This window comes from Salvelinus sp. IW2-2015, linkage group LG25, assembly GCF_002910315.2.
Source record: "Salvelinus sp. IW2-2015 linkage group LG25, ASM291031v2, whole genome shotgun sequence".
In the NCBI taxonomy this organism is placed as follows: domain Eukaryota; kingdom Metazoa; phylum Chordata; class Actinopteri; order Salmoniformes; family Salmonidae; genus Salvelinus; species Salvelinus sp. IW2-2015.
Genome location: NC_036865.1, coordinates 14,103,818 through 14,128,374, shown reverse-complemented (window position 1 = coordinate 14,128,374; position 24,557 = coordinate 14,103,818). Strand labels below are relative to the sequence as shown.

At 42.7% G+C, this 24,557-nt stretch overlaps 1 protein-coding gene and 1 pseudogene across 3 annotated transcripts; one reads left to right on the top strand and one right to left on the bottom strand.

Annotated features, from left to right (window-relative positions):
* Nucleotides 1-608: 608 nt before the first annotated feature.
* Nucleotides 609-20,753, bottom strand: asrgl1 (asparaginase and isoaspartyl peptidase 1). Of its 3 annotated transcripts, none has more exons than XM_023969967.1 (7): nt 20,649-20,753; nt 17,580-17,771; nt 12,678-12,820; nt 12,086-12,240; nt 11,790-11,911; nt 1,221-1,331; nt 609-1,087 (listed from the first exon to the last, which is right to left on the bottom strand). In XM_023969967.1, exons 2-7 carry the CDS (start codon nt 17,764-17,766, stop codon nt 873-875), a joined length of 933 nt encoding a protein of 310 aa, XP_023825735.1. In that variant the 5' UTR covers nt 17,767-17,771; nt 20,649-20,753; the 3' UTR covers nt 609-872. The 3 variants fall into 3 exon arrangements, with proteins under 3 accessions (XP_023825735.1, XP_023825736.1, XP_070291047.1); XM_023969968.2 differs by having other exon boundaries at nt 17,580-17,768; nt 20,649-20,748; XM_070434946.1 differs by having other exon boundaries at nt 17,580-17,782; nt 20,650-20,732.
* A 3,299-nt stretch (nt 20,754-24,052) lies between these two features.
* The window catches only part of LOC111951711 (regulating synaptic membrane exocytosis protein 1-like), an 80,028-nt pseudogene continuing 79,523 nt past the window's right edge, over nt 24,053-24,557 (top strand).

The window sequence follows — 24,557 nt, the reverse complement described above, 5'->3', positions numbered from 1 at the left end:
GAGAGCCATCTTGACTGTCAGAGGAGAGGTTCTCTGTTTGTACTCATAGCAGTAATGTACAATGGGGGAATTGGCAGAGTGAGTGGCAGTGTTGACACCCAAAGCACCTTCAGACCCCTCTATACCACACCTGTCCTGTCTCAATTATAACCTACCCTATTTCAGCAAATAACACATGGCTTCATCTCTGTCTCCTTTACATCACCAGTACTGATTAGAGCAGACTGGATTTCTGGTCCATTTTCAAACCAGGCAGGGGAAGGACAGAAGACTGGCAGAGGACACCACTTCAGACTATTGAGATCAAACAGAATGGTTTAGCCTGAATTTGTGAACCGACTACACCCCCTGAGATAAAGAGATCCGACAGAAACCAACCAAAGCAAATTGATGTAAAATAACCTTTAGACAATCTTGATGTTCTGCACCATCTAGTGGAGTAAACCGAGTGGCACATGACCTTTGCCAGCAGGCCACAGTACATGTAAGGGGGACACACCACGTGTCAACTTTGTGTGTAACCCTCAGCTAGTATTTATGCCATGACCAACCATGGCTGTTAAGGACTCCAAATGAGGCACTGAAAACCCATCAGAAAGGACAACCTGTTTGTTTTTAAAACACGCTTTATTCCTTCATAGTTACATTTGGCAGTAGATCAACACTTTCCAAATACTGGCTCTAGATATGATCATTGATCTGAGGATTAGACAAAATTGAAATATTTCTGATTGCTAAAAACACAGTTATGATAAGAGTCTAGTGGACGGAAAATGTTCAATTAAGTGCTTTCTATTGATTGTTTACCTATGCTTGTTAGTAGGGTTTCTTTTAGACTCTCTCTCAACACATACGTGGAGGTGAAGTGTGTGTTAGTAAGGGTCGTCTATGTTCTGTGTGAAGTGTTCTCCAGTGTACAGGCCATAGTGGAGTGTTTGTTGCTGGGCTGCAGCCCAGGCCATCTGCAAGCTGCTGAAGCGAACAGACCATTCACCCTGGGGGTCTACCACCACCACTCCCCCCAGACCTCCCACCCTCTCCTTCATATAGGCCAAGGCCTCGTCTGCTGCTGCCTCCGCGCTGCGCCCTGCAGGGGACACACCAGGGAGGGAGGATGAATGGATGGATTGATGCATGGATGAGGTTATAAATGGATGGAGTTACTGAAGAATGCATGTCAATCAATCGTTTTTTTCATCGTGTGTGTCCGTGTGTGTTACCTTGCTCCATGTGGAACAGGATGAGTCTAGCCAGAGTGACCTTCATGATGGCTTCACCCTCACCCGTCGGGGACACCGCTCCAACCCTGTTATCAGCATAACACCCACACCCTGAAACACATACACACCGCTTTTCACACACTATAAGAGGGAAACATCTGCTACACGTATTGACTTTCATGTGGTCTTAAAGCCTGGAATACTTGAAAAATCAGTCTTCCGTAATGAATTACCAATCTGACAACTGGATTGGTAGAAGTGGGGTGGAAACCTTTTCTAGCCTTGATAGCCTGGCTTAGTTGTAACATGCCTGGTTGTCTGAGGGTGCAGTTTCCACTTTGAGCCACTAGATGGCGAGGTAAACAATAGAATAGACTACATTTACAGAATGCTCTTTACAGGTACCAAAAAGAAAAGTTGTAAACAAACCGAGTATTTAAAAAATTCCCTGCACCTTTAAGGGTATTTTATTGACAAGCCAGTCAGCCAGTCACCTCTTTGGTGCTCTCCCCTTGGGTGTCAGGTGAGTTACCAAAAAAAAAAGAGGGGAAAAAAACGTAATATGGCAACATATTGTGACAAGGAAGCTATAAGGAAAATACATTGGATTTGAAAAAAGTAATCAACGTAAACTGTTGTTTTGAGAAAATTGAAATTTCAACCACAGAATTATGATACCAATTTTCAACATAGACAAACCTTGTATAAAATGTTGAATTTGTACCTTTGAAACAATGTCAGATCTTCAACATTATACACACCATTAGAAAACAACAAAAAACAACAGTAGGTTGGGCAGCACCTCCTACTGGAGAGATGATCTACAACTATTCATTTGGTATCCTATCCAGGGTTTTAACCAAGCCTGGCTTAGCTTTTATATTTTTAACTGCCTACTACCAATGTGCCATCAGTGAGAATAATTATTGAGAGATCTCTTAATAACTAAATAGTGTATATTCACAGTTGCTATCGAAGTCATTCCAAAGGGTAGGTTTAACAGCAAATGAAATGCAACAATACATCATCAATGATGGTATTTAGGCCTACATAGCATCTGCAGTCATCAACAGCTATTGTTTCAATTCAACCCTGAATTCAACTAAAAATAGACAACAAATTACCAAAGGCCTGATTTCTAATGTAATCTTCAAGATAATCATTAAGATGTTGGATTTACATCAACATCTCATCCAAATATCCAAGTTAAAGAATAGGACTAAATCAAATCAAACTTTATTTAAAAGGGAATTTAAAGTTTGATTAGATGAAGTCTTATTCTTTAACTTTGGTTTTGGTTGAGATGGAGACGTGAATCCAACATATCAATTATTCATTTGTAGACAAAATGGAATTAAAGCCAGACTAAGTCAGTGGCACAAAATATATATATCTCCTTCATATGTTGATATTTGGTTGCGGTACACTTTTACAATACAGTAAATAGACTATTAACTGGTCGAGAAGATAACAAATTATATGTCAGATTCACATCTACAACTGTACCAAAATACAATTTAAAGAATAGGATTAAGAATATTTAAAATGTTTTAATCAAAATGTTTTAATAAATTAGGTCCACTATTGCTCTAAATGATTAATACAGCCGCCATTCACAAAGGTTAATTTAGGAGAGATGTGAATACAGCACTAATTTAACTTTTATATAAAAAAAGTGTGTTCTCACTTTTTTAGTGAACCTTTGATAAACACAGATATTAAACGGTTTTTCCAAAAATATGTTGTGATGGAAATTCTCTTTGTGTGTATCAGATCGTATGTTTAGCACAATTCTGCTTTGTAATAACCTGTCTTGGTTGGGTTCATGCGAGTGACGGATTGACTACACAAAGGAGTAAACCACAGTATCACTCATAAGCAATTTGTCAGTACGCCCAGAACATTGATCAGGGAACTTAAAGGAGTAATACAATATCTCAGTTTCAAGGTAAGAAGCCTGGTGTGGTATCAGTCAGTCACATGTAGGAACCAACCATGCTTATATGACTTGTTTGTGTAGCAGTATAATACGACTGAAAGAGAACCCCCCCTTTGGAGTTTCACCAGGCTTGTATTGAGTTAGTGAACCTCTCCGGTCATGATAATAAAGATTGCTTCATTTACTGTGATTTGAGTCCTTAGTGGTGAATTTCCACAACCTTGTCGTCCCGTCTCGAAGCTTATTTACCAAAATTGGTCCACAAGGGCCAAAGCTGGATTGTGAAAAAGTGCTTATACTCGGGTAACCTCCGTCAACTACTACATATCTTAGATGCTTCATCAGAAACAACAGCTGCTTGGGCTGCATTATCTCTCGATGCAGAAAAAGCTTTTAATAGACGAGAATGGTCATACAGTGCCTTCGGAAAGTATTCAGACCCCTTGACTTTTACACATGTTATGTTTTAGACATTTTTGCAAATGTATTAAAAATAAAAACAGAAATACCTTATTTACATAAGTATTCAGCCCCTTTACAATGAGACTCGAAATTGAACTCAGGTGCATCCTGTTTCCCTTGAGATGTTTCTACAACTTGACTAGAGTCCACCTGTGGTAAATTCAATTTATTGGACATGATTTGGAAAGGCACACAACCTGTCAATATAAGGTCCCACAGTTGACAGTGCATGTCAGAGCAAAAACCAAGCCATGAGGTCGAAGGAATTTTCCGTAGAGCTCAGAGACAGGATTGTGAGGAGGCAAAGATCTGTCTGTAGCATTGAATGTCCCTAAGAACACAGTGGCCTCCATCATTCTTAAATGGAAGAAGTTTGGAACCACCAAAACTCTTCCTAAAGCTGGCCGCCTGGCCAAACTGAGCAATCAGGGGAGAAGGGCCTTGGTCAGGGAGGTGACCAAGAACCTGATGGTAACTCTGACAGAGCTCTAGAGTTCCTTTGTGGAGATGAGAGAACCTTCAAGAAGGGAAAACATATCTGTAGCACTCCATCAATCAGGCCTTCATGGTAGAATGGCCAGACGGAAGCCACTCCTCAGTAAAAGGCACATGACAACCCGCTTGGAGCTTTCCAAAAGGCACCTAATCACTCTCAGACCACGAGAAACAAGATTCTCCGGTCTGATAAAACCAAGATTGAACTTTTTGGCCTGAATGCCAAGCATCACATCTGGAGGAAACCTGGCACCATCCATAGCATCATGCTGTGGGGATGTTTTTCAGCAGAAGGGACTGGTAGACTAGTCAGGATCGAGGCAAAGATGAACAGAGCAAAGTACAGAGAGATCCTTGATGAAAAACTGCCCCAGAGCACTCAGGACCTCAGACTGGGGCGAATGTTCACCTTCAAACAGTACAACGACCCTAAGCACACAGCCAAGACAATCCAGGAGTGGCTTCGGGACAAGTCTCTGAATGTCCTTGAGTGGCCCAGACAGAGCCAGGAATTGAACCCAATCGAACATCTCTGGAGAGACCTAAAAATAGCTGTGCAGCAACGCTCCGCATCCAACCTGACAAAGCTTGAGAGGATCTCTAGAGAATGGGAGAAACTCCCCAAATACAGGTGTACCAAGCATGTAGCGTCATACCCAAGAAGACTCGATGCTGTAATAGCTGCCAAAGGTGCTTCAACAAAGTACTGAGTAAAGGGTCTGAATACTTATGTAAATGGGATATTTCAGTTTGTTTTATTTTATATAAATTAGCAAACATTTCTAAAAACCTGTTTTTGCTTCGTCGTTATTGGGTATTGTGTGTAGATTGATGAGGGGGGAAAAAATGTCAAGAATTTTAGAATAAGGCTGTAACGTTACAAAATGTGGAAAAAGTCAAGGGGTCTGAAAACTTTCTGAAGGCACTGTATCTCTGATCAGTCTTGGAACATATGGAAATTGGCGCCAATTTCATTAATATGATTAAAATAATATATGCCAATCCCTAGCCATAGTTCTAACAGGCAATATCCGCTCTGCTCCTTTCAGAATCACTAGAAATAACAGACAAGGCGATCCAATCACGCCTGTGCTAATTGTATTATCCATGCAACCCCTGGCTGAGGCAATTCGCCAATCAAATGAAATAACATCTATTTCCATCAAATCTACTGATCACTTCATCTCATTGTACGCGGATGATATTTTACTATATCTAGACAATGCATCTCAATCGCTCCCAAACGCATTGATGACCATAGATTAATTTGACAGATTTTGATGAAGCTGAATTTATCTAACCAAATCAGCACTAGTGCCTCTCAAGACTCAATGTAAGACTCCATCTCTACCCGTGGTGGTCAGTCACCTTATTTGTATTACAGCATATTGGATGACTCTCATTCATATTCCATTCACCTACTTCAATGTAACAGTGATAGGTTTAGGCTACTACATGATACTTGAATTTCCCCTATACCCATCATGTGGTTGCTACAACCTAGCCTATGAATAAAAGTTTACAACGTAGGTGCACACAGGTCGAGAGACACATTTGAGCTGACAGACAGTGACATGCAATACCGCCTTGCCTGCATCTAGCTGATATAGGGTGTAATCAGGTCGAGAGACACATTTAAGGTGACAGACAGTGACACATAGACAGACAGTGACATGCAATACCGCCTTGCCTGCATCTAGCTGATATAGGGTGTAATCGTTTGTCCAACAGTTGCAAACAAGAGTTTACATTGGACAAATTGAGGGCAGGTTTATCCCAAGTTTTGTTCTGTTTGCTTCAGTTTAAGATTTTTTTTTCAGAATTGACGGAATGAATACACCCCTGATCACACGTAAACACAGTTCACATTCATAGCAGCCACGTTGTATTCCTCCTTGCATCTATGCGCTCTCCTCCTCTCACCTCTACCCTTCGACTTCAATGCACAACACATCAGCTGTATGTGATCAGGTGGAGAAAAAAAATCAAAGCCAAACCGCTACACACAGCCTACATCGTTGTCACCCAAAGAATCTGCAGTAAAATCGCTAAAATCATGCAGTAACGTTACAGTGTACAGTCAGTAAGCAGTTACACCGGCGGGCACCGGTGGCAATAAATTAGTAATACCAGCAGCATACATTGACTGGGAAGAGTTCCAGTGTTGTGTTGTAAAGTCATAGCCAAGTAGCTAACATAGCATCCCTCCATTTGAGCAGGGTGTTTCAGTACGCTAAACTAGCCAGCTGCATTTGCTAGCTAAGTGAAACTGAAAGAAATATCTCTCTATATTGCTTCTTCTTCATTTTGGAAGAAATTAATTTGTTCAGAACTGTTCAAGTGTTGTTGTTCTCTTTCTCTGAGTCAACTACTCACCACATTTTATATACTGCAGTGCTAGCTAGCTGTAGCTTACACTTTCAGTACTAGATTAATTCTCTGATCCTTTGATTGGGTGGACAACATGTCAGTTCATGCTGAAAGAGCTCTGATAGGCTGGAGGACATCCTCTGGAAGTTGTCATAATTACTGTATAAGTCTATGGAAGGGTGTGAGTACCATGAGCCTCCTAGGTTTTGTATTTGCAAAAGTGTGTTTAAATCAATTATTATTTGATTTACAGTCAACACTCACTACCGAGTTCCAAACTGCCTCTCGCAACAAGAACTGTTCGTCGGGAGTTTCATGAAAATGGGTTTCATCTGGCAGTCCGACAGATGAATCTGGGTTTGGAGCCAATGCCAGGAGAACGCTACCTGCCCCAATGCATAGTGCCAACTGTAAAGTTTGGTGGAGGAGAAATAATGGTCTGGGGCTATTTTTCATTGTTCGTGCTAGGCCCCTTAGTTCCAGTGAAGGGAAATATTAATGCTACAGCATAACATTCAGAATGACATTCTAGACGATTCTGTGCTTCCAACTTGGGAAAGGCCCTTTCCTGTTCCAGCATGACAATGCCGTAGTGCACAAAACAAGTTCCATACAGAAAAATGGTTTGTCGAGATCAGTGTGGAAGAACTTGACTGGCCTGCACAGAGCCCTGAACTCAACCCCATCAACCACTTTGGGATGAATTGGAACACCAACTGCGGAGGAAGAGGCTATTATAGCAGCAATGTCCATTGATTGGAATGAGATGTTCGACAAGCAGGTGTCCACATACTTTTGGTCATGTAGTGTATATAACAACTTTTGGAAAGCCCATATTCTGAGCTATCCTTAAAGTATGGTCGACATATCTAATTGAATCTGAACAACCCTTTAACTGGAATACAATATGGAAAATATGACTTGGCATCCCATTATCCGAACCTCAATTTATTGATTTTAGTTTGTTCACAGACGTATTTAACACAGAGGAAACGTTTTACGATAAAATTGGCCCCCAATCCCAACTGTTCAGTGTGTTCCCTAAATCAGGTAGGGCATTCTCAGGGGAGTCCCCTGCAGTTAAATGCTTCTGGGGCAAAGTTACAAAATGTATTTCAAAGCGCATATTTTTAAACTGTATATTCATGCTTTGCATTCTGTGTTACTTAACTTCTTCAGGATAGGGGGCAGCATTTTCACTTTGGATGAATAGCGTGGGCCAGAGTGAACTGCCTCCTACTCTGTCCCAGATGCTAATACAGTGGGGAGAACAAGTATTTGATACACTGCTGATTTTTCAGGTTTTCCTACTTACAACACATGTAGAGGTCTGTCATTTTTTATCATAGGTACACTTCAACTGTGAGAGACGGAATCTAAAAAAAATATCCAGAAAATCACATTGTATGATTTTTAAGATAATTTTGCATTTTATTGCATGACATAAGTATTTGATCACCTACCAACCAGTAGAATTCCGCTCTCACAGACCTGTTAGTTTTTCTTAAGAAGCCCTCCTGTTCTCCACTCATTACCTGTATAACTTACCTGTTTGAACTCGTTACCTGTATAAAAGACACCTGCCCACACACTCAATAAAACAGACTCCAACCTCTCCACAATGGCCAGACCAGAGAGCTGTGTAAGGACATCAGGGATAAATTGTAGACCTGACAAGGCTGGGGTGGGCTACAGGACAATAGGCAAGCAGCTTGGTGAGAAGGCAACAACTGTTGGCGCAATTATTAGAAAATGGAAAGTTCAAGATGACGGTCAATCACCCTCAGTCTGGGGCTCCATGCAAGATCTCACCTCGTGGGGCATCAATGATCATGAGGAAGGTGAGGGATCAGCCCAGAACTACACGGCAGGACCTGGTACATGACCTAGAGAGGCTGGGACCACAGTCTCAAAGAAAACCATTAGTACACACTACGCCGTCATGGATTAAAATCCTGCAGCGCACGCAAGGTCCCCCTGCTCAAGCCAGCGCATGTCCAGGCCGTCTGAAGTTTGCCAATGACCATCTGGATGATCCAGAGGAGGAATGGGAGAAGGTCATGTGGTCTGATGAGACAAAAATGAGCTTTTTGGTCTAAACTCCACTCGCCGTGTTTGGAGGAAGAAGAAGGATGAGTACAACTCTAAAAACCACCTCCAACTGTGAAGCATGTAGGTGGAAACATCATTCTTGGGGATGCTTTTCTGCAAAGGGGACAGGACGACTGCACCGTATTGAGGGGAGGATGGATGGGGCCATGTATCGCTATATCTTGGCCAACAACCTCCTTCCCTCAGTAGAGCATTGAAGATGGGTCGTGGCTGGGCTTCCAGCATGACAACGACCCGAACACACCAGCCAGGGCAACTAAGGAGTGGCTTCGTAAGAAGCATCTCAAGGTCCTGGAGTGGTCTAGCCAGTCTCCAGACCTGAACCAATAGAATATCTTTGAGGGAGCTGAAAGTCCGTATTGCCCAGCGACAGCCCCGAAACCTGAAGGATTCGGAGAGATCTATATGGAGGAGTGGGCCAAAATCCCTGCTGCAGTGTGTCCAAACCTGGTCAAAACTACAGGAAACGTATGATCTCTGTAATTGCAACAAAGGTTTCTGTACCAATATTATGTTCTGCTTTTTCTGATGTATCAAATACTTATGTCATGCAATAAAATGCAAATGAATTACTTAAAAATCATACAATGTGATTTTCTGGATTTTTGTTTTAGATTCCGTCTCTCACAGTTGAGTGTACCTATGATAAAAATTACAGACCTCTACATGCTTTGTAAGTAGGAAAACCTGCAAAATTGGCAGTGTATCAAATACTTGTTCTCCTCACTGTACATGCATATTATTATTACTATTTGATAGAAAACACTCTGAAGTTTCTAAAACTGTTTGAATGATGTCTGTGAGTATAACAGAACTCATATGGCAGGCAAAAACCTGAGAAAGAATCCAAAGAGGAAGTGAGAATTTGGAGGCTGGTCGATTTTCAACTCATCGCCTATTCAAATCCCAGTAAGATATGGATCTGTTTTCACTTCCTACGCCTTCCACTAGATGTCAACAGTCTGTAGAACGTTGAATGAAGCCTCTCCTGTGATGTGGGGCCGGATAGGAGGTGTTTCAGTCAGTGGTCTGGCAGAGAGCCAGTTCCTGGTCATGCGCATTCCACATGATAGCGACCTGCGTTCCCTTACTTCTGTAGACACAAAGGAATTCTACGGTTGGAACTTTATTGAATATTTATGATAACAACATCCTGAAGATTGATTCTCTACTTAGTTTGACAAGTTTATTCGACCTGTAATATAACTTTAAGTTTTCGTCCGACGTTCGCCTGGACCTGCGCGAGCGTTTGGACATGTGTACTAAACGTGCTAGCAAAAGTAGCTACTTGGACATAATTAATGGACATTATCGAACAAAACAATTTATTGTGGAACTAGGATTCCTGGGAGTGCATTCTGATGAAGATCAATTTCAATTTCTCCGGATATTTTGGAGGCATTTCTGAACATGGCGCCAATGTAAACCGAGATTTGTGGATATAAATATGCACATTATCGAACAAAACATACATGTATTATGTAACATGATGTCCTATGAGTGTCATCTGATGAAGATCATCAAAGGTTAGTGATACATTTTATCTCTATTTCTGCTTTTTGTGACTACTATCTTTGGCTGGGAAAATGGCTGTGTTTTTCTGTGGCTATGTACTGACCTAACATAATCGTTTGGTGTGCTTTCGCCGTAAATCCTTTTTGAAATCAGACATGTTGGCTGGATTCACAACATGTGTAGCTTTAATTGTGTCTTTCATGTGTGATTTCATGAAAGATAGATTTTTATAGTAATATATTTGAATTTGGCGCGCTGCATTTTTACTGGCTTTTGGCCAAGTGGAACGTTAGCGTCCCACATACCCTAGAGGTTAACGATGATAGCCCCTTGAATCTCTCAATCTGAGAAAATTACTGCTGACAGGCAGCATTGCTGCAAAATAAACAGGCTCGTGGATGGGAAATGGGGGGTGGGTTGGGGTTATCTTTCTATGCATTTCAGTCAGTTCTTTTGTACTTGTAACCTCCCTGAGATTATTTTTTTTTTAACTTTGAATGTAATCTCAACTGCAATCCATGTCATTTGGTGGTGCTATTATAAGGAGTGCAGTGATAACACATATTTAGAAGACAACTAAACCAAAATCTGACATTGTTCTTCCATTGGAATTTGGTTGTGCTTTTAAAAGGTTGAAAGCATAGTAATGCCACATTGAATTGCCAATCTTCTGGATGTCTTTTTGAGAGGGTGAATAAAGGTTGACATCTCATTCATCACTGCTCAACCAAATATTGCCCACATTTCCACGTTGAAATGACGTGATGTGCCCAGTGGGAAGGGCCTACGGGAGTAGGAGGTGGCCTAGTCAAGTTAATGTGTGCCTCAGTTCAACCCGTGAGAATTGATTCTTTGTTGTGCCAACTTATTTATACTACTGTGTTTGTGAAATTCATGCATGCTTCCTACCTTTGTATATGGACAATACGTCCTAAATAACATTTTTACAAAAGGTCATGTTAACGGACATTATCTCATAGAACAGAACAAATTAGATCTCCTAAACCTGTGTTAACCTCAGAACTTATTTTTGGCCTTTATCCCAAAACCTGGTTCTTACCGGACAACCTGTGGTGGGTTACCAACTATACAGTCAGCACTCAGTATATAGCAGGCGAGGGCTCAGAACGGTTCCAGGTAGCCCTTACGTTTGTAAACTAGTGATCTATGAAACTCTTGACAGTGATTCACTTCTAAAGGCATGTCAGTGAATGGGGATATTTGGGTGAATTGCATAGCTGATCATTGATTGTTTACCAGCATCACTGATTAACATTACTCACCACGAGACTCCACTTACCACTTCTTCAATTACATGCAAGTAATAGATTGTTTAACCCCTGTTCTGTGTATGTGTGTAAATGTATGTGCATATGTTGTGTACGTACTCTATGCCTGTGCCTCTGCACTTTTATGAAGCAAACTATGAGTGTGAGGTAGCAGTGTGTGTTGTTCAGACTGCAATAATCTCCATAGTGAAATATTAACCCAGCAGGTCGTGAGTGAGTGGCTCCACACCACCACACATTCCTCCACGTGTCAGCGGTCAGAGTTCACCATGCCACTCAGCTTTCTGGATCACTGTTAAAGCTGCAGGTCTCTTCCTCATTTCTCCACTCCTCTCTTTCTCTCTCCACATCTCTTTACCTCATATGACATAACATCAGATGTCTCACCGATACATGCTGTGTCCCCCACCCTGCCCTCCATCTTGTTCAGCATGCCACCGGTGGAGGTGGCACAGGCTATGTTCCCCTCTGCATCCACTGCCACCGCCCCTACCGTACCCATCTTCCCCCTGTGACAGACACACTTCAATTAAAAATGTCATTAACATCTATCATGCAATATTATTATTATACCATGCTATGTTCTATCATGTCACACATCTCATCATGTTACAATCCATTTCAATATCTATCTAATGTATTCAACTCGATGGTATGAAATATCATGTCATGCTTTATCTTACATCTGGCACTCCACCGGGTTGGCATCAGCTGCCAGGTTCTTCTTCCAGCGCATACGGGCATACTCTGTGATCAGTGATTCCTCTGGCACCTCGGGTACACCCATCGCCCGGGCAAACTGATTGGCACCCTCTCCAGTCAGACACAGATGGCTCGTCTGCAATGGGTAACGGGCTCATTCAATGGGGAATAATGTTCAAGATGTAGAGAATATACTGTACCTCACTTGCTTCCGCGTGACAGAGCGCTGTGGGAAAGTGCGCCGGGATTCAAAAAAACAGATGAAGCAACACCTGACGGCACAATGCCGCTCCCCTATTTGACCTAGATAGTTTGTGTGTATGCATTGATATTTAGGCTACGTGTGCCTTTAGATAAAAACATTTTTTGATGTAGTTCTGTCCTTGTCTATTAATATTCTGTATTATGTCATTATCATGTTTCATGTGGACCCCAGGAAGAGTAGCTGCTGCTTTTGCAACAGCTAATGGGGATCCTAATAATATACCAAACACCCTGAACTGCTGTATGATCAACATTTTGTCTAAGCAAATTGTGTGTGTGTGTGTGCCTGTGTGTGTGTGCGTACAGTACCTTGTCCATGACCAGTCTGGCCAGTTGTACAGGGTTGGCCACTTTTCTGACCGCAGAGACAGCTCCGCTGGCCAGATATCTCCCGTCCATCACGATGGCGTCCATCTCCACCTCGCCCTTAACATTCAACACCGAGCCTAGCCCTGATGCATGGAGAGATACAAGAGGACTCAGAGACATGTCTTCAGATTATGGCGCCGATGGAGATGGCAGCATCGCGACTAGCTCTTAAACTCTGCAGTATTTTGTTTGTTTATGTACTCTCTTTTACTTTATTAGCTCAGGAATTGTTGTGTCATTACATATCAGCCGGGAAGAACTATTAGATATTAGAGCGGCGGCAACTCACCAGAACTACCATCATTACGACCAAGATTACGACTTCCCTGGAGCAGATCCCTTGATTACACTCTGGAGAGCAATCAAACTTATTTTACTCGCTAATGTCCAATTTCTGGATAATAAAATATGCAAACTGGAAACCACATATCCTGAGGCTGCATTTATTGTAGCTGAGGATTTTAACAAAGCAAATTTGAGGAAAAGGCTCCCTAAATTCTATCAACATATTGATTGCTGTACTCGCGCTGCTAAAACCCTCGACCATTGCTATACTACCTTCCAGAATGCATATAAGGACCTCCCCCGCCCTCCATTCGTCAAATCGGACCACGATTCCATCTTGCTCCTCCCCTCCTATAGGCAGAACCTCAAACAGGAAGCACCCGTGGTGAGGTCTATTCAACACTGGTCTGACCAATCGCAATCCACGCTTCAAGAATGCTTTGACCACACGGACTGGGATATGCTCAGAGTAGCTTCAGAAAATAATTTTGGCACATATACCGATATGGTGAATGAATTTATCAGGAAGTGCATAGGAGATGTTGTACCCACTGTGACTATTAAAACCTACCACAACCAGAAACTGTGGATAGATGGGAGCATTCGCGCAAAACTGAATGCACAAACCACCGCATTTAACCAGGGCAAGAAGACTGGGAATATGGAAGAATGCACACAGTGTAGTTATTCCCTCCACAAAGCAATCAAGCAGGCTAAACGTCGGTATAGGGACAAAGTTGAGTCCCAGTTCAACGGCTCAGACACGAGACGCATGTGGCAGGATCTACAGACAATCACGGATTATAAAAGGACCAGCCACGTTGCGGACACCGACGTCTTGCTTCTGGACAGGCTGAACACCTTCTTCGCTCGCTTTGAGGATAATAGTGCCACCGAAACGACCCGCTACCAAGGACTGTGGGTTCTCCTTAGCCGTGGCCGACATAAGATATTTAAGCATGTTAACACTCACAAGGCTGCTGGCCCAGATGGTATCCCTAGCCGCGTCCTCAGAGCATGCGCAGACCAGCTGGCTGGTGTGTTCACAGATATATTCAATCTCTCCCTAGCCCAGTCTGTTGTCCCCACATGATTCAAGATAGCCACCCTTGTCCCTGTATCTAAGAAAGCAAAGAAAATTGAACTAAATGACTATCGCCCCGTAGCACTCACCACTGTCATCATGAAGTGCTTTGAGAGTCAAGGATCATATCACCTCCACCTTACCTATCACCCTACACCCTCTTCAATTTGCTTACCGCCCCCAATAAATCCACAGACGATGCAATCACCACAACACTGCACACTGCCCTGTCCCATCTGGACAAGATGCATACCTATGTAAGAATGCTGTTCATTGACTATAGCTAAGCATTCAACACCATAACACCCTCCAAGCTCATCATCAAGCTCGAGGCTCTGAAGCCCGCCCTGTGCAACTGGGTCCTGGACTTCCTGACGGGTCGCCCCCAGGTGGTGAAGGTAGGAAACAACACCTCTTCGCTGATCCTCAACACCGGGGCCTCACAAGGGTGCGTGCTCAGCCCTCTCCTGTACTCCCTGTTCACCCATGACTGCGTGGCCAAGCACTCTTCCAAATCAATCTTCAAGTTTGCAGACGACACAACAGTAGTAGGCTTGATTACCAACAACGATGAGACAGCCTACAAGGAGGTGGTGAGGGCTCTGGGAGTACGGTGCCAGAAAAATAACCTCTCACTCAATGTCAACAAAACTAAGGAGATGATCATGGACTTCAGGAAACAGCAGAGGGAGCACCCCCCTATCCACATCGATGGAACCGCAGTGAAGATGGTGGAACGCTTCAAGTTCCTCGGCATACACATCACTGACAAAATGAAATTGTCCACCCACACAGACAGTGTGGCGAAGAAGGCGCAACAACACCTCTTCAACCTTAGGAGGCTGAAGAAATTTGGCTTAACACCTAAAACACTCAAACTTTTACAAATGCACAATTGAGAGCATCCTGTCGGGTTGTATCACAACCGCAGAGGGTGGTACGGTCTGCCCAACGCATTACCGGGGGCAAACTTCCCGCCCTCCTGGACACCTACAGCACCCGATGCCATAGGGTGGCCAAAAAGATCATCGAGGACATGACCCACCCGAGCCACTGCCTGTTTACCCCGCTATCATCCAGAAGGCGGGGTCAGTACAGGTGCATCAAAGCTGGTACCGAGACTGAAAAACAGTTTCTATCTCAAGGCCATCAGATTGCTAAACAGCCATCACTAGCACATCAGGGACGGCTGCCTATAGACATAGATTAGGAATCACTGGCCACTTTTAGAAATGGATCAATAGCCACTTTAATAATGTCTCCGTATCTTGCATTACTCATCTCATATGTATAAACTGTACTCTTAGTCACTTTAATTGTTTGTAAATATTGCATCACCCAGCTCAAATGTATACAGTTGAAGTCGGAAGTTTACATACAGCTTAGCCAAATACATTTAAACTCAGTTTTTCATCATTCCTGACATTTAATCCTAGTAAAAATGTCCTGTCTTATGTCAGTTAGGATCACCACTTGATTTTAAGAATGTGAAATGTCAGAATAATAGTAGAGAGAGATTTATTTCAGCTTTTATTTCTTTCATCACATTTCCAGTGGGTCAGAAGTTTACATACACTCAATTAGTATTTGGTAGCATTGCCTTTTAATTGTTTAACTTGGGTTGAACGTTTGGGGTAGCCTTCCACAAGCTTCCCACAATAAGTTGGGTGAATTTTGGCCCATTCCTCCTGACAGAGCTGGTGTAACCGAGTCATGTTTGTAAGCCTCCTTGCTAGCATACGCTTTTTCAGTTCTGCCCACAAATTTTCTATGGGATTGAGGTCAGGGGTTTGTGATGGCCACTCCAATACCTTGACTTTGTTGTTCTTAAGCCATTTTGCCACAACTTTGGAAGTATGCTTGGGGTCATTGTCCATTTGGAAGACCCATTTGCAACCATGCTTTAACTTCCTGGCTGATGTCTTGAGATGTTGCTTCAATATATACACATAATTTTCTTTCCTCATGATGCCATCAATTTTGTGAAGTGCACAAATCCCTCCTGCAGCAAAGCACTCCGACAACATGATGCTACCACCCCCGTGCTTCATGGTTGGGATGGTGTTCTTCGGCTTGCAAGCATCCCCCTTTTTCCTCCAAACATAAYGATGGTCAACAGTTCTATTTTTGTTTCATCAGACCAGAGGACATTTCTCCAAAAAGTACAATCTTTGTCCCCATGTGCAGTTGCAAACCGTAGTCTGGCTTTTTATGGCAGTTTTGGAGCAGTGGCTTCTTACTTGCTGAGCGGCCTTTCAGATTATGTCGATATAGGACTCGTTTTATTGTGGATATATACATTTCAACCCGTTTCCTCCAGCATCTTCACAAGTTCCTTTGCTGTTGTTCTGGGATTGATTTGCAGTTTTTGCAACAAGGTATATTCCTCTCTAGGAGACAGAACGCGTCTCCTTCCTGAGCGGTATGACGGCTGCGTGGTCCCATAGTGTTTATACTTGCGTACTATTGATTGTACAGATGAACGTAGTACCTCCAGGCGTTTGGAAATTGCTCCCAAGGATGAACCAGACTTGTGGAGGTCTACAATTGTTTTTCTGAGGTCTTGGCTGATTTCTTTTGATTTCCTCATGATGTCAAGCAAAGAGGCACTGAGTTTGAAGGTAGGCCTTGAAATACATCCACAGGCACACCTCCAACTGACTCAAATTATGTCAATTAGCCTATCAGAAGCTTCTAAAGCCATGACGTCATTTTCTGGATGTTTCCAAGCTGTTTAAAGGCACAGTCAACTTAGTGTATGTAAACTTCTGACCCACTGGAATTGTGATACAGTGAATTATAGATTATTTAACTTGTCTGTAAACAATTGTTGGAAAAATGACTTGTGTCATGCAACTATAGTTTGTTAACAAGAAATTTGTGGAGTGGTTGAAAAATGAGTTTCAATGACTCCAACTTAAGTGTATGTAAACTTCCGACTTCAACTGTATACTGTACTCTATACGATGCCACTATCTTAGTCCAATCCCGCTCTGATATATATGTGTATCCATTCTTTACTTAGATTTATGTGTTCTTTGAGTATATGTTGTGAAACTGTTAGATATTACTGCACTGTTGGAGCTAGAAGCACACGCATTTCGCTACACCCGCAATAACATCTGCTAAACACGTGTAGGTGACCAATAAAATGTGATATTCTTTATCAACCTTTCTTTATCCAGGTTAGTTTCATTGACAGTAAAATCTGGTAGCACTTCATTTTATGGTACTGTTTCTACTGGTGTTTACAACACCAACAAAAAAGTACAAGATAAATGAATAATTATTTGGTAATTCCATGTTAATATTGCTTAACTATTACCATGGAACCATGTACCAAGTAAATATAGGTGGAGCTATTTACCTTATCTGACCCTTATTGCTGATCTCAGAGGGGCCAGGTGGTTTTTCTCTGGCCATGTGACCTGGCTAGGAAAGACTCCAGGCCCTAGTCATGGCTGTGTGTTTACCTGCGTTGTAGTGCTGGTCATTCTCCAGCAGAGTGACGGCCTCCACCACAGCATCCATGGCACTGCCCTGCCCCTGGAGTTTGGAGTATCCCCCCCTGACTGCAGCCCGGACCCCAGCACAAGCAGGCTGCACACGCTTTTTAGGGATGAACCCCGCTCCCCCATGGACCACCAACACAGGCAACATGTCTGCTAGAGAGGCCCGGGAGAGAGAGGTGGTAAGACAGTTACAGCGATTTAAAGAGGTTATACTAAATAGGTTTAAAGAGGTTTGTGTTACACATGGGCTCATGGGGATGGCCACATTGATATTTAAACTATCTTGAAATGGAGGTGTCCTGATTTGCCCAGTGTCTAATAATAAGGACATCCTGGGTAGATGAACAAGTCACCACCAAAAAAACTGATTAAAACCATTGTTGGGTTAGAGCTGGGCAGGAACAAAAGCCAGCACTGTGTCTCATCACGACCAAGCGGTGGCAACTGGTGTACATCATACTCCCCATTGTGCCAGACTGACAGTTGTTTTGTTTGGTCAGGAAAAACTCCTGGCCCGTGCACACTTAACCCATTTAATCCCAAACTTTTCCCAGACATGAAAATATCCAAATCAAGTGCCATTAGTAACCCTTTGAAGTAATCAATCATTATTTTTTGACATTTTAATGGAAAAGTAGGTGAAAAAGTGTGTTTTATGGTCGGTCACAATTGTGACCGGTGGGATAATGTTACGTATACTGAATTAACATATTTCTCCTATGCAGTTATCAAAGTTCTTATATATCCCAACCCAGTTATTAGCACATTTAAAACTCTGTCACTGGCTGTCCCCAGCATTGCCACTAGAATGCCCCGTCACATTCTAGTGTGACTATTTTACACATCAAAAACCATTACACTACATCGATATGAATACTGAGAGCAAAGACAAAAAAACGACCATCAATGTATTTCAACATTGTTACTTTATTGTAACATTGTTACTTTAGTGCAACATGTATTGAAACATTAATATTGTAACTTTATTGTAACATTTGAACTTGTACTTTAGTGCAATATTTATTGTAACATTGTCATTGTGACATTTTAGTGCAACATTCACTAACAACTGTATAGCAGTCGTGTGATTCATTCCCACTGAACATAAAGGTAACATTTAGGATAGAGGCAGCCTGTAGAATATGCATTCAAGTAGAGGCCTACACTGAACAAAATACAATTATATGTATATATATATATATATTTAAAAAGCACCACTGCACAATGAGTGCTTATATATATATACACAGTATATCATAGAGTTAGGCTTCAGAACCAAGAGCAAAATTAGTTTGTGCATCACTATTTTGAACTGTGATCAGTCAGTCCTACTGTCATACAGTATGTCTTGAATCAATTGACCTTTTCCAAAAATATTTCAGTCATTTTGATTGTCTTTTTCGTCAACTTTTCTTTTCTTCCTAGAGTCCGTTGTACTGCTTCTCCTCACCCTTTATCGACTTTTCTATTTTTCTTTTATTGTCTTTTTCAGCCCTTTTTCATTCGATCTTATCTCCTTTTCTACTGTCCATGGTATATCTTGAAGCACTCAATGTGCAGTGGCGCTTTGCATTTCTCACATGCATAGGTAGTACGTTTGTCACAATGACGACTTCTCTGGAACCGGTGCATCGTCTTGATTGGCCAGTGAGAAGTTTTGTCATATCTTGCCTGATCTTCAACAGTAGCAGTCAGTAAAGATCTCCTTCCGTGGCTCAGTGGTTTCATGCCAAACTTTTGCATATTTGGGCTGTATACTATGTGTTTTGGAATCACATCAGTGGCAGGACTCTTCAATTGTTTGAACACTCAATCTTTATTTTTGACCACCTGCAGCTTTTCCCTTGGCTCTTCTGGCTGACCCCTATGGCTTGTAGAGACCCTTGGCTCTTCTGACTGGACCCTCTGGCGGGTAGAGGCCCTTGGCTCTTCATTATCAACAATGGAGGGGGGTGGAGGAGGTTGTGGATGGGGGGGATGAGGGGTAGGTCATCATCACTGATAACGTTGTTCCTGTCATGATCTGTTTGCATATGTTCAGCATATGCATTCAACAGCCTGGCTGGCAAATGGCCTTTCCATAGTCCATATCTGACCCATCGCTATCACAATCACTCAGGACAGCATCTTTCTCATTTTGAGGGATAACTGCAATGTTGCATGCCTTGTCTGGGCAGTCACCTAGATCCAACATATCCAGAACTTGACTCAAAGTSAAACTAAAAGAAAGAACAGAGTGGAAAGTTAGGTAAAACAAGAACTATGTATGTGTATAACTATGTGTATACCTAGACGCACTGTGTTATCCCGCCGGTCACTATTGTTGCCGTCAACATGTTTACACATTCTATGACCACACTGAACAAAGTTGAGTAATTGCAAATGAATGTATCAATACTAGAMACMTTAAAGATGATGTGTACCAAAAATCTTTGTCCTAACTTTATGTTAACATACTTTACTAACCTTTTGTTTGGGAGCTTTGATGCAGTCATCCTCTTCTCATGGTGCAACCAGGAAGTAAACAGCTCTGGTCATGTGACAATTCACACTAAACATRTGACACTGCACATCTTTCATTGAGACCCTTTATTATTTCAATATTTGCTGGAAATACATTGATAGATCATTCAGTAACATTTTTAGAGCCTTATAACTGAAAACGTTTTTATGGGATTAAATAGGTTAATAATAGTTTCCACAGGTCCATCCGTTAGCATTGAAACGGCTCTTACGTTTCATATTATAGTGTAGCCTACTCGATATCATTTAAACCACTTGTCAGCACAATTTGTCCAAAGGAATAATTAAATGTATCCGAAACGAATGAAGATGGACTTTAAGCTTAGACACGACCAAATGCATTCATGCAGCGCCGCACAAATAAATGGAGCAATAGACACGCATCGGAATGTGTGAAAAATAACACTATTCGATGTTGACATAATATACATTTGTATACACACGGAGATAGTATGCACCCATCATTTTTGCAGAGAAATTTTTCTAGTGTTCATATTTCTTTCTTACCAGATAATCGGTCGATGTTCAGCTCTCGACACCAGCGCTGTTATTAACATATGTACTAGTCTTCCGTCACCAGCACTTCCTCTTCTTCGATGAGGTTTAACGGCGGTTGGCAACCAATAAATGTTGCAACCCCGCCACCTACTAGACTGGAGTAGAACTCCCTTGTACTTTGCTTGAAAATATAAATAAATAAACAAATACCCTACCATCTAACACTACACTCACAAACAAATACAAATAACACCACCTACTCCACTATTTAAATMTATTTAGTCCTAGCGTAGTCCAACAACCTGAAAGGATGGGACACAAACACTTAACAAACCCTGYAACTCTTCTGATGTCAAGTCTCGCACACCCAAATACCTCTATGCAGCTGCCACCACAACCTCTATTTTCTGTGACTTACTTTCCATCCCTGGAGTACAGTTGATAACCATTGCTATAAATCCAATCGTACTGAAACATATATCACTTGTTGGCCTATCCCTCTGTACTGGTACAGATCTACTGTACCCTTGACCCATCTTCCTCTACATTCTTCACTGCCTCAGCATATGACAACTTCTGCACTACTCTAACCCTGGAAACTTCAACCTGCCTCTCTCGCACAGGACATTTCTGATTCCCAGCCCAATGAGCTCCTCTACAATTAACACATACCACTACTTTCCCCAATGCTACACATTCCTTTGTCTCATGCCCTTCTGCACACTTCTCACACCTAGGAACCCCCCTCCTACACACTGCTGCTACATGCCCATAAGCTTGGCACCTGTAACAACGTAATGTGTTCGGCAGAAAAGCTCGTACAGGATAACTCATATATCCTAACATCACTTTGTCGGGCAAAGAATCAACATCAAAACAAAAAAACAGACATTGACTCACCACCACTCACCCCTCCCTGTCTGCGTCCACCACCCTGTCTGCGTCACACCAAACTACGAGCATCACAAACACCAGGAATCTTCCCCTTCAGTTGGTCAACTTTTACATTTACTGCTACCCCAGTAATCACTCCTTTCAGTGGCACCCTTTTCTTGAGAGCAAAATAACTCGAATTTCTTGCCCCCGTTTGTTTAACGCAGAGTGCCTTCTCCCTCTGACCAGCAGAAACAAACAATTATCACAAGACCACTTCTGGTTACCCTCACCAATTCCACAGCACCCAACTCTGTTTTCACCCACCCTGTAACCACAAATGGATCAGCCAAAAGTCATGGGTCCACTTTTTCCAAAAACTTCACTCCTACTGTCACTCATCTTTTTCCTGACCCTTGGTGCAAGTATGACAACTGGTGTGTTGAACATATTGTTCATCCACACCTGTTGTTTACGAAGGATGGAATCAAACCAGGTTCTGTAGTTATGCCTCTAGCACTGAGATGCAGTACCTTAGACATCTGCGCCACTCGGGAGCATGTGACAAATAAAATGTGATTTAATTTGAATATTGGGCTGTAGCGAGAACTCTTCTGTCTCAGCCAAAGTGGKGTGGACAATACTCAGAAGGGTCTCTACTAACCAAATATGTGTCGTTGTTGATGGCGGGTGTGTCAGACATATCCAGCAGGACTTCSTTCTCCACCCCCTCCAAAACTAAGCATATTGGGTTAGTAGAGACTCTACTGAGCATTTTTCACCACTTTAGCTGAGACAGGTAGAAAAGTCCTCAACAAGCCAATTTGTAGGCTATCCCATGTACAGTCTCCTACTGCTAGGTGAACGGCAATTTAACGTATGGCTCTACAGCAGTGGCCTCAAGATATCACCATATCAACATAAAAGTGATTTGTAAGTTACATCTACATGTTATTCGGGGCTAATAATTAACCCCAACATATATTCTTATTCTTGTTCATTATTAGGCCTTTTGCTTGGAACAACAATGTGTATCTTATGTTGTTTTTAAAATGCTACCATGTGTTGCAAGGAAGCATTGTGTAAACCTAAATAAGACACAGCCAAATGTTTAATTTTCAATCATCCCAGGTTACAGCGAAACTACTTAGCCTATGCAGCACCCCTAAATATTGTACATTTGTAGGGTGACAGATTCCTAAATCAATTGTGTTCTAGGCCTGAACGTCAATAGTTGTTTGTCCAGTGAATAGCTTCTATTATTGACCGGCTACGTGCTGCCATCTGCTGGTAGGCTGATATTGTGTACGAATTGGGGCTATTTCTTTGAAAACATGATTTTCTTGAAAGATAGTGGACAATGACATAAAATCCCCATTCGCTTCTACAAGCCTTGACTTTCTTGGCATAGAATCGCCGCCTGTTATTAGATTGAGCTGCAAACCCTGTAGCACTACAAATACTGTAGCATAGCTGTGAAACACCTGCGTCGGGCTAAAGTGAAAGACTTATGATATGAAAGGAAAAGGGGGATACCTAATCAGTAGTACAACTGAATGCATTCAACTGAAATGTGTCTTCTGCATTTAACCCAACCCCTCTGAATCAGAGAGGTGCGGAGAGCTGCCTTAATCGAGCACCTCAAACAGGCAGCCAACAGACAGGCTACAACTCTGTTGGAGCTCAATTCAATGAATGAGACGAGAATATGTAGTATTATACAACGGTTTCGTTTCGTGGCTATGACCACATCACATCCACGATAAAAAAYTCATAACATATATATATATATAACATTCATAACATAACAATATTATTATTGGTTAATTATACAATGGGTGGTTTAGAATTCCCGTTGTTAGAGTTTATCCTGCACATGATATAGGCTACTAGACAACATACACATGGCCACATTCATAAAAAGTGGCATCCTTTACGTCGTTAACTAGCAACGTACTATACTACAAGTACCACAACGTTTTAGCCTAATAAATATACATGTTTTATGAAAAAAGACGGGGAAACTTGGATTATCCGTCTCATTTAGAATCTCGTCGCCGGCTGCCCACTGCACTGTCCGTGGTCCTGAAATGGGCTCATACGCACTACTGACACACACACGCACGTGTTTGTTCCGGGTGCTCGTATAAGGAAAGAAGGAATGGAGGAAGGACGCGCGTCACTAGCACGCTTCGATTGGTGAAGTGAAATATAATAATTTGCACGCGCCTCGTACGGCGAGCCCCCATTCTCAAATGAGAATGCGCGCTCCCTGCGTGAGAAGGTGCGCGCGCTTCAGGGGCTGCGGTCCCATTGACGGTTCCACATCTCCGTGACAGCAGCAGCATCAGCAGCAGAGCGCGGCAGCGTTAGAAAACAAGGCACCCAGCCAGCGGATCAACCTGGGCAGCGGCAGAGTAACATCTCTCCGCTGTGAAGAAAGCTAAGCCTTCCCAGGTGACCGAGTATCATTCTCCACCAGAGATGGGTTCCCGGTAACTGGAAGTGGAGGGGAGAGGCGGGCGGGCGGGGGGTGGGGGGGAGAAGAGAAAAGAGCGAGAGAGAGGAAGAGAAAGAGAAAGAGAAAAGGCGACTAGGAACTGAATAAGCACTCCCACCGTGGGTGCGTGCCACCATGGGAGCCTTGCATCACTTGCCCGAGCCGTAGCTTCGTCCATGGGCTATGTCGTGATCCGTGGGCTCCGCCAGCGGGATTTCTGTCAGTGATCCTAGCCGCCAAAGAGAGGGGGAGAAGATGTCCGCCTCGGTGGGCCCTCCGGGCGGCGCGCGTCCACCCGTCGTGCCGGCGTCCATGCCCGAACCGGACCTGAGCCATCTGACGGAGGAGGAGAGGAAGATCATCATGGCCGTGTTAGCTCGACAGAAGGAGGAGGAGGAGAAGGAAGAGGCCATGTTAAAGTAAGGGAGATACTGGGGCTATTTCCGCTCTGGAGATGCTGGGAAGATGTTGTGCAGAGATGCTGCCATACTGCCGCTCACCTTCCGCTAGGCTACCAATAGGCTAACAAACCTATACACATATCT